The sequence below is a fragment of the Urtica dioica genome, chromosome 6 (assembly GCF_054948205.1).
Source record: "Urtica dioica subsp. dioica isolate 48M chromosome 6, U.dioica_male_clone48M_v1_H2, whole genome shotgun sequence".
NCBI classification, from domain to species: domain Eukaryota; kingdom Viridiplantae; phylum Streptophyta; class Magnoliopsida; order Rosales; family Urticaceae; genus Urtica; species Urtica dioica.
Window position 1 is genome coordinate 15,441,099 of NC_142761.1, and position 11,367 is coordinate 15,452,465.

General features: G+C 41.3%; 2 protein-coding genes across 2 annotated transcripts; both read left to right on the top strand.

Moving 5' to 3' along the window:
• The first annotated feature begins 2,274 nt into the window (after nucleotides 1-2,274).
• Nucleotides 2,275-3,384, top strand: LOC149393433 (uncharacterized). The gene has a single exon (XM_089618027.1). The coding sequence runs from the start codon at nucleotides 2,275-2,277 to the stop codon at nucleotides 3,382-3,384; it is 1,110 nt and encodes a 369-aa protein (XP_089474153.1).
• A 5,708-nt stretch (nucleotides 3,385-9,092) lies between these two features.
• On the top strand, nucleotides 9,093-9,783 carry ERF1 (ethylene response factor 1). Its single transcript, XM_089617299.1, has one exon. It carries the CDS (start codon nucleotides 9,158-9,160, stop codon nucleotides 9,686-9,688), a length of 531 nt encoding a protein of 176 aa, XP_089473425.1. The 5' UTR covers nucleotides 9,093-9,157; the 3' UTR covers nucleotides 9,689-9,783.
• The last annotated feature ends 1,584 nt before the right edge of the window (nucleotides 9,784-11,367 follow it).

The following is an 11,367-nucleotide window of genomic DNA, read 5'->3' on the forward strand; positions in this document are numbered from 1 at the left end:
AAAAAAAATATTTGAAAAAAATAGGATAGAGAAACAAACGAATTTGTTAATAAATAATTAAAGGCAAATTAGACCTTAATTATTGCCACATAAGCCACTTGGCTATATCCCTAAAAATTGTCAAACATAGACTAAATCTAAAATCACATGTTTAAAGTGGTCTAGTTAGTTACAAATCTCTATATTAGCCACCGCAACTTTATTTATTTATTATTATAATATATATATTATATATGTGTAATATATATATATATATATATATATATATATATATATATAAAATTTAGTTACATCTCATTAGGTTCGGTCAAATATTATCATTGTCCCGTTTTCGATCCTATTTTCAGGTGTATCACACTCCTATACTCTCCGATTATCATTAATAAAATATGAACGCTAAACACTTTGGATAAACAATTAAGTCCCATCAAATGTATTATTTATTAAATAATTAATATTTGATTAATATAATTAATTAACCACTAATTTTATTAACAATTTAATTGACATTTTTTCTCAAATAATTTTTGCTTATTAATTGTTAATAAGAGGAAGTTATTTATGAAAAATTGTCAATTAATGTTACATGTTATACCGTCATTTTTCTTATGGTAAAAATGACATCTCAATTGCTAAAACGACGTTACAATATAAAAGGACAACTTAGTCAAATGCTAAAAATACGCATGACTAAAACCAAGCGAATTTGAGACAAGCGACAAGCGAATTTGGGACAAGCGACAAGCGACATTGAGACAAGCGACAAGCGACAAGCGAATTTGCGACAAGCGACAAGCGAATTTGTAACACGCGACAAGCGAATTTGAGACAAGCGACAAGCGGATTTGCGACAAGCGACAAGCGAATTTGCGACAAGCGACATGTTTTTCCTATAAATAGCTCACTCACACAAATCAAAATTCAATTCACAACTGAGAATCCTCTGAACTTTCAGTTTTTCTCTCAACCCTAGAATTCTCTCAGCCAAATACTCTCCCAACTTCAAAATTATCCCGGATCATAAACAAAGACCGAGAGCCACCTCTCGACGGGAGGAAGAAAAATAAAAATCCAAGAATCCACTCACATAGCAAACACACTCGCCCTGAACTACGTCATGACCTGATCCCGCAAAGCGGGTACGTAGGCAGCTCACGAAGAGCACGGTCACACCCCCCATTCACCCTACTCGCTCCTCAAAAAACACAAATCCTCTTGAGAGCCGAGGAAACGTGACCCTGACAACAAAAGATCGAGACACGTCGCAAGCTCGCACCCCGACACGTGTCCCGTAAATGTTATCCGAGAAATCACATTAACATTTTGGCGCTAGAAGGAGGGGATCTCGAGAACAACCACGAGCTCTCCACCAGCAAACTCACTTCCTCTACGGAAGACCATAAAACTCACGTATAACAAATGGCTAGCCACCTAGCTATCTCCGAGGGCGGCGCCCCTCCGGCGGGAAGCATCGCATTCAACACTCGGGCCCGAGCCCGCTAAGCCCAAGAGAACGACGCCCCCTGAGAGGAATCTTTCCCCGCACTCGTTCAAGGCGACCGAGACGCAAGAATGGAGCGAATCGAGACGGGTATCTTTCGTCTCGCCGGCGTTGTCGCAAGACTCGGAGGCCAAGACACCCTCATCAACGACGTCTTCGACGAGCAAGACGTACCGGAGTATATCCCGTTGGGATCGGAAATTGAAAACTCGGAGCAAGTCCCCGACGACAACCCCGAAGGCGAAGCACCCGTGCCCCTTCAAGGAGAAAGCGATGACGTCCCCGATCCGAGCATTCAGGACATCGGCCACAACCACCTCGAAGGAGCAAGAGGAGTTCATTACCATCATCGACGCCGTCAGGCTGGCCGAGCGATGGTCGAGCCAAGGCCACGAAACCACCCGGCCACCTCACAAAGCTCTCGCTCCTTCGTCGAGGCTAGAACAGATCGGTCGCGTCCGTCCACCTTCGATCGCCGAGGCCACGAAGAGGACATGGCGGATAGCGGCGATACTCGAAGGTTCGTGCCACCAAGACGTGTCCATAACCCGAGACCCGGGACCCGCCATGGCCAATACCAAAGGCAACAGCTAAACGCTCGATGAGAGATTCCATGGAATCCCCACCCCCCGGCGAACCCCGGAGCGGCAACGGGACCGATCCCGACCGATCCAACTCCACCACACATTGCGCCTCTCGACCAGGCGTATAACAAGAGAGGACGCACGACGAGACTTGCCCCCGCGGCAACCCCCACTAACAATACGGACGTGATGACACTCTTCCAAAAGTTGAGGGACGAAGTGCAAGGCATAAGAGCAACCCAAACATTGACGCCAGACGTCCGCAACATGATGGAAGACGCTGCGTCTCCATTCACCACGAATATCCTCGCAGAGGATTTCAAGCACGACTTCATTCTACCGCGCATCCCTGCTTACGATGGAAAGGCTGACCCACTTTGTCACATACAACAGTACCAGATGTGGATGAAAGTGGGGAGACACTCAATGGCGATCATGTGTCAGGCTTTTTGCCTCACTTTGAGCGGCCCTGCCTACCAATGGTTCCTCAAGCTAAGGCCCGGAACCATTCGATCTTTCGAGGAGCTGCAACAAAACTTTCTTGCCCGCTTCAGCGGCTCTAGAGAGAGAAAGCTGGGGAAGAGCCACCTCCGAACAGTCAGGCAGAGGAGAAGCGAATCTCTGCGCGAATACTTGTCACGTTTCACTGAGGAGTCTAACAGAGTTGACAAGTTCGAAGATGGCGACGGCATTTCGGCGATTCTCGACGGACTCCTACTTGGCGACTTCCTCAATTCCTTGATCAAGAAAGAGCCAAAGACAATGACCGAGCTCACGGCCCGAGCCGGGAAATACATCACTCTAGAAGAGTTTGTCCAGATCCGAAGGACAAACGACCAAGGAAATCGCCGAAGGGAGGACGAAGAGTCCGACGACTGGAAAAGGAAAAAGGCGCGTGCCGACAATTCCGGACGACCTCATACTAATTCAAAGAGTCTGTTGGTGGAAAAATTTCGAGACCACTCGAATTTCACTCCGCTGAACGCCCCGCCTGAGAGGATCCTCGCGTTAGCTCGCGACAAGTTTACCGACCCCGCGCCTCTAAAAAGCGATCCCGCTAAACGAGACCGGTCCAAGTACTGCGAGTTTCACCAGTGTTACGGACATGTGACCTCAGGATGCATCGATTTGAAGAGACAAATCGAGTCCTTAATCCGAGGAGGAGAACTAAAAGAGTTTGTTCTTAAAATGGTCAACAACTCTGAAGCCTCGACAAGCCGACACGGCAAAGCAGTCGACAAGGGAAACAATGAGAACGGAGCTCAAAGGGCAAGAGCTCCTCTCAACGTTGTCACCTAAAAGTTAGAAGCCGTCCAGGCAAGAGCAAGACCCGCGTAAACGATCGGACTCCACTTAATCTACTTTTTTATCACCATCTTTTTGTGTCCCATCACATGTAATCCCCTCGAAGTGAAACCTTTTGTAATCCACCCAGTGGAAATGCTTATATCAATGATAAAATGATCCATTTTGTTGCCTCTAGCATGAACTTAGTGTTGGAATCGATCTAGGGTTTAAGAAAATAATTAACGCTTCGGTAAGCGGCGGAATTTTAAAAATTTTCTTTTATAAGTAAAACAGTTTTTACTAACCTAGACAAGTGCAAGTACATGTAATTAAAAACCAATATGAGCTAGAAGTTTACTAACCTTTCTTGAAGCTTGAACTTTGAAGAAGCTTTTGGAAAGTTCGCAACGCTCGTCTCCCCTCGCAGCACGTCTCTCTTTCTTTCCTCGGCACCTCGAGCAACCACGAAAGTTTCTATCACTAAATCACTCGAAAAGAAGGAATCAGTGAGTGGGCACTTTGAAACGCTACGACTTAAGAACGAGTCTCGAAGTCGCAGAGCTAAACACTAGGTCGAGTGAGGACCTAGGTGCCAAAACAAGAAAAATCGAAAATAAACTAAAAAGAGAGAGAGAGAGGATTTCGGCCACAATGTCTAGAGAGAGAGTCTCTCAATCTCTAACTTGTGTGGGATGAATGGAATGAGAGGAATGAGGGTCCTATTTATAGGAGAAGGGTTGGCCTTGGAAGGAAGTAGTTTCCTCTTATTTTCCAAGCCTTTTTGAGCAATCTTTTATTGCCCAAATCCCCTAAATGGGCGCCTACATCAAACACATCCCCAAGGGATTAGTTTCCTCTTTTATTCCATGCCTTGCCTTTGACTTTCTCTTGGCTTTTTTGGCCGAACATCTACTTTCCTCATAGAGGAGATTTGTTTCCTCTTTTTCTTTTGGCAAGTATCTTGATACATTTATGCACAAAATAATCTCTCTTTTCCTTGGGTACTTGGGCGCCTATCCTCATCTAGAAGGGGCTTCTAGAAGCTTCTTCATTTGTTCATAACAATATGAGAAAAGCCCATTAAGAATTTTCAATAAAATTCTTATGAAACGAAATTAATTCACAAGGCCCAATTAATCATATTATGGCCGAGTGACATTAAGTCATCAAATGAACTTGTCAAAATTTATTGACATCCATTTCATCGTTATGTCTCAAAAGAGAAAAATACCCTTTCGACAATTTTCGTTCTTGTTTTGACTTAGCTTCCAGTTTAACAATTCCTATCGATGTGATTCGTGACAGTGACCTCATGGACCCAAATGAACAAAGCTTGAGCTAAACACTTGGACTCAAAAGTTCACAAACCTTTTCCAAGTTTAGCTTAATGCCAACTGACTCCACTAAAGAGCTGACACTGAAAATCTCTCGGTTCAAATGAATTTATTTTCTACTCAAGAATTCGACCTAATTATGATGAGCGGATCCACTGAATATTATCTATGTTTACCCTTCATGAATGTCATCAGCTAGTCGGGATTTACTAAATTACCATTTTACCCTTCTAGCTGTTATTTCCTCAACTCCTTTGTCGCTTGTGAATAAGTTAGAAACAATGTATTGACGAGGAGCTAACAAGTCACATTGTTTCATCCAAAAGAGTCAGGACTCAATTTGGACACTGGCCAGTTCATTTATTCACACTCCAAGAAACAAAGCATGAGGTGACATACATTGCATTTCAGCAATCTTGTACATGAATTCCATATCTATGAGAACTTCACAAAGTTACTCATGACAGACTCACAACTTAGTACTTCACCAATAGGCCTTGTTCGGAATCACATAGTGAGTCCGAACTTTGACTTTCTCAAATGAGAATACTAAGGTGTGAAATGGCATGTCTCATTTCAGGATTAAGGTAAGCATGATGCAATTCATACATAGTGACTTCGAGACATAAGAGGTTAAATGGTTTGTTCTTATATTGTCTCTAGAAGTGCACTGGTCAATTCAGTATCTTCGGAAGATACCTAGAAGAACTATAGAGTCCCCAACTCTCAATGCCTCATAACCAGACATCATAGATTCTTCTAACAATCATACTGAGGTCAATAGTCCTTTGACCCTAAGATTGCGAATATAACGTTTTAAGCAAACTACGAAGAGTTTGTTCATGCAAATCTACATTTGTCTCTTCGTAAGTTGTTAAGTTTGTTTATGGACTAAAAGACTAAGGTTTTATCATAAAGCTTCAAACAAAGAAAGAATGAATGAACGTTTCAATTTTATTAATGAATAGATAGGCAATTACAAGCAAGAGTCTTCATGAGACTTTATTACATCAAATGTACAAAATAAAGACTACAACTCTTCTTGTGGGCACCATTGACAACACTTAGCCCCCGTGGCTCCGAAAATCCCAACCCCCGTGGTTTAGGGTTGTTTGATCCCCGTGATCGAGTCGCTTAAGGCCCACGTGGCTCCGAAAATCCAGACCCCCGTGGTTCAGGGTCGCTCGATCCCCGTGATCGAGTCGCTTAAGGCCCCCGTGGCTCCGAAAATCCCGACCCCCGTGGTTTAGGGTCGCTTGATCCCCGTGATCGAGTCGCTTAAGGCCCCCGTGGCTTCGAAAATCCCGTCCCCCGTGGTTTAGGGTCGCTCGATCCCCGTGATCGAGTCGCTTAAGGCCCCCGTGGCTCCGAATATCCCGACCCCCGTGGTTTAGGGTCGCTCGATCCCCGTGATCCTGTCGCTTAAGGTCTCCGTGGCTCTGAAAATCCCGACCCTCGTGGTTCAGGGTCGCTCGATCCCCGTGATCGAGTCGCTTAAGGCCCCCGTGGCTCCGAAAATCCCGACCCCCGTGGTTCAGGGTCGCTCGATCCCCGTGATCGAGTCGCTTAAGGCCCCCGTGGCTCCGAAAATCCCGACCCCCGTGGTTTAGGGTCGTTCGATCCCCGTGATCGAGTTGCTTAAAGCCTCTGTGGCTCTGAAAATCCCAACCCCCATGGATTAGGGTCGCCTGATTCTCGGGATCGCTAATAGCCCCTATGGCTCCGAAATAAACGAAAACTCAAAGTTAGACCCCTTGCGGTCTAGACGAGCACCTTCCATACTCCATCAGAGCAATTAAATTTCTCGCACGACAAGTCGCACAAGAAACTGGGGGGTTAATGTTATACCGTCATTTTTCTTATGGTAAAAATGACATCTCAATTGCTAAAACGACGTTACAATATAAAAGGACAACTTAGTCAAATGCTAAAAATACGCATTACTAAAACCAAGCGAATTTGAGACAAGCGACAAGCGAATTTGGGACAAGCGACAAGCGAATTTGAGACAAGCGACAAGCGGATTTGCGACAAGCGAATTTGCGACAAGCGACAAGCGAATTTGTAACACGCGACAAGCGAATTTGAGACAAGCGACAAGCGACAAGCGAATTTGAGACAAGCGACAAGCGGATTTGCGACAAGCGACAAGCGACATGTTTTCCCTATAAATAGCTCACTCACACAAATCAAAATTCAATTCACAACTGAGAATCCTCTGAACTTTCAGTTTTTCTCTCAACCCTAGAATTCTCTCAGCCAAATACTCTCCCAACTTCAAAATTATCCCGGATCATAAACAAAGACCGAGAGCCACCTCTCGACGGGAGGAAGAAAAACAAAAATCCAAGAATCCACTCACATAGCAAACACACTCGCCCTGAACTACGTCATGACCTGATCCCGCAAAGCGGGTACGTAGGCAGCTCACGAAGAGCATGGTCACACCCCCCATTCACCCTACTCGCTCCTCAAAAAACAGAAATCCTCTTGAGAGCCGAGGAAACGTGACCCTGACAACAAAAGATCGAGACACGTCGCAAGCTCGCACCCCGACACGTGTCCCGTAAATGTTATCCGAGAAATCGCATTAACATTACAGGTAACAGCTTAGGCTCAGAGTGGGTCATTGCCCTTTAAACTTTTAAAAATTAATTTTTAAAATAATAAATTTTTATCATAACATTTTATATTTTTAGTAAAAAAATTATATTATTTTTCCATATTTGGCCTTCTAGAATATTTTTCTTCCTTACACATGATCCTTACAACTTTATAACTTTTACCTCTAAATTTATATTTATAGCTCAAAATTATATATTTTTCCATATTTATCACTCTTGAATTTTTTTTTCTTATACACCACTTAGAGATTTTAGAAAAAATAAATAAATTAATTAATCAAAATTACAATTGTACAACTATAATTTTTAGCTCCGTCATTGTATGGGCATGTAATTATAGAACCCAATTTACAATGGTGATATCCAGTTTTGTTATGTGTTTTTTTTTTTTTTTTTGTAAATTTATATGCACAAAGTTAACAACCATATTAATTTATTTAGTTTTTAAGAACAACCATATTAAATAAGAGAGAAAATTTTAATGGGCCGGTTAGATATCTAGTCCAAATTGGTCACCTATTTTAAAATTCTAGCCAAACTATTACTTAAATTAGGTAACTAGCTCAATCCACTACCAAACAATATTATATTCCTATCTTACACCTCATCAAATACACACCAAATTTTCGCATCCAACTCCAAATCCTTCAATCTTCCGATATTGCCTCCGAACTCTCCGTCGATTTCGAATCCTTCAATCATTTGATATTGCGTCCGACCTTATTTTCCGTCACCAATTTTCTGATTTAGCCACTTCCGAAGCCGACGAAGCGTCTCCGTTCTCAAACTTGGAAAAAATGGTAAGTAAATATAATTTCCAATTCGATTAACCCATAAAACACCATAATCGAAACCCTACCCCGCATCTCCGATCAATTCTCTGTTAGATTAACTATAAAATATGGTAAATAATATTTCCAATTCGATTAACCCATAGAACACCATAACCGAAACTCTAGAACTTTAATGGTAAATAATATTTACAGTCGGACCATTCGATAATAAGTATTATTTACCATTCGAAAAAGCAAAATACTTGTTTCCGATTTGGCGAACGATTCCATGATTCAAATCTGATGATGAATAACTGGAAAAAATTTGGAATTGACAAACAAATAAGAACGAAGTTTTAAGAAACCAAAGAACCTAAACACATACACTAGACAAACATAAACTAAGAATGATTAAATGACTAACCTAGACGAACAAATAATATAAGAACAATAGAAGAACATCTACGAAATCGACGATCCTAAGCATCTATTCCAAATGAGTCGTTGAATATCCTGGTTGCAAATCTAGGATAATTTTAACGGTAAGTAATATTTACTGTCGGACTATTCGATAGTAAATATTATTTACCATTCGAAAAAACAAAATACATGTCTCCGATTTGGCGAACGATTCCATGATTCAAATCGGATGATGAATAACTGGAAAAAAAATCTGGAATTAACAAACACATAAAAACGAAATTTTATGAAACCAAGGAAAGTTTTGGAAGTATGAAAAATATGGGCTATTTCCCTAAATAAAAAGATAATTCGACTATAATTCTAGTTATTTATAAATCTCAAAATTTAACATCCATACAATATAAGGGTTACTAAGCGGTATAGTTTTATAGGTTTTTCTTTTAATGAAATTTAATGGGAGATGTAATTCGAACTCACGGCCTAAAACAGTTATAGGTGTAGCTGCAACCTGATTTAATTGACCCATTTACCCTCTCTTTTACTATTACACACACTATATATATTTAGACACCCTCTCAAGCTCTCTGTGCTTCACTAAACCCAAACCAGCCCAAAAAGAAAAACAGAGGAAATGGAGTACTGCTCATCCAACAGCTTCTCGTCATCAGACTCATCGTTGGACCACCTTCCCTTCGACGAGAACGACTCAGAGGAGATGCTCCTCTTGGGCCTCCTCTCGTCGGGAGAGAGCCGGAAGGATTCCACGTCAGCTCCAGGCCGAGCATACAGGGGGGTCCGGCGTCGGCCGTGGGGAAAGTTCGCGGCGGAGATCAGAGACTCGACTCGGAGAGGGGCTCGGGTGTGGCTGGGGACGTTCGAGAGCGCGGAGGCCGCGGCGCTGGCGTACGACCAGGCCGCGCTCTCCACGCGCGGCTCTGCGGCGGTGCTCAACTTTCCGGTGGAGACGGTGGCGGAGTCGCTGCGCCAGATGGACCACCGCAACGAGGACGGGTGTTCCCCTGTGGTCGCGCTCAAGAGAAGGCACTCCATGCGCCGACGCAGGAGTAAGGACCCCAGAAACGACAATGATCGCCTTGTCGTTTTTGAGGACCTGGGTGCTGAGTACTTGGAGGAGCTTTTGACCAACTCCTCCGTCGTATGAGAACGTTGTTGGCAACTTGGATATTGTATTTATTACTTTAATTTTTTTGTTCGTTTCGTACCCCTCTCTCTCTCTCTCTCTCTCTCTCTCTCTCTCTCTCTCTCTCTCTCTCTCTCTATTTTCTTCTTCTTATCTTCATCAGAAGTCCTTAATTATAGTATTTAGAGGACAATCTTTTGTAAAGGGATGCAATTAAAAGAGGATATCGGAGCAAGTAGTGTACGGCAAGTCGTGGGAGATAAATTCAATCCCCTATTTATTATAAGGACTATTTTTTCCATTCCTCTTTGGAACTTTAAGATAGGGTCTTTCTATGGTTGGCAAGCTTAGCTCAAGATGTTAACTAGAAACTAGCTAGAAAGCATCCTTTGTAATACTGCTAGAATTAAATAAATATGGCGAATACCATTGTTATCATTCATAAATATTATTTCTGTTTTATAAATCAACATTCATCCCGATCAGTAATCAATGAAGATTATTTTCCATAGGGTTCACAATCGAATCTCGGAGAGAGAATTCAAAGAGAAGAGGCAAGAATTGAAGAAAAAGGATTATGCTTCACTAATTTTGAAATTGGGAATTTAGAGTGTATACGACCAAAGAAGGAGGCCGGCGGAATTACAATAAAGCCCTTACTAAACTTGAATTAAAAAGGGGCATTCTAGTAATCTAATAAAACCTAATACCGGCTAAGGGCAACGTCAACCCTAACGCTAAGTTTTGTGTTGAAATCACACCATTTTTGTGTAAGATTCGAAATTCCGGAGAAAGCGGACGGAAATCAGTCTGGAAATCATTTTTTTTTTCAAAGTCCCGGTTCTGATATATATAAAACAGTTCACTTTCCGTTTTTTCTTGGATTCCGAGGAAACCGTTCCGGTTTCCAGAGTATTTCGGGGAATCCGTCCACTTTCCGGTTGTCTTGAGTTAAATTTTTACACTTTCCGACGGAAACTTACCGGTGAGTGGACAAATATCGATAATTCTTAAAATATGATGATATTTGGTGTTCTTCACAAAAGTTGTTGTTAGTTTTTTATGATTTAGTTCAAATTCTTAGTTTCTAACTTCAGTATTATGTTTAATTAGAGTTTGTATCCCTTTTTTTTTTCAATTTTTTGGTTATATTTGAAAATAACATTTAGATTTGAATGTGTTTTTGACTTTTTTTTTTAAATTAATTGTAGAATATGAAATATATGTATAATTAGTTGATTTTTAACATGAATATCATCATTATTTCTATTTTTTTTTATACTTTGTATTGAACTATGTCATTAAGTTTGTGTTGGATTTTTGTTGAGCTATTATTGTAGATTTTTTCCATTTTTATCTTATGTTATGTATGATTTTTTTAAAAAAATATTTATTCACTACATTCTGCTCGGTAAGTACGGTATTTGATGGCATTCCTCGACGATAACAATATATTCAACGGTACAATTTTCCTTTTCCTTTTCTGATTTTTACGGTATTCCCTTCGAATACCAGTGGTTATTAGTAAATTCTGAACCTCAGAACGGTAACGGTAATGATAATTCGATCCTTGGTTTTTTTTTTAGCACCAAATTTTCTTTTAATTACAATCACAACACTAAATTTCACATTAAAAGTACTATTCTCCATTACTATATTATTAAAATCAATAAAATAGTACAATAAAGTTGATTTGGTAG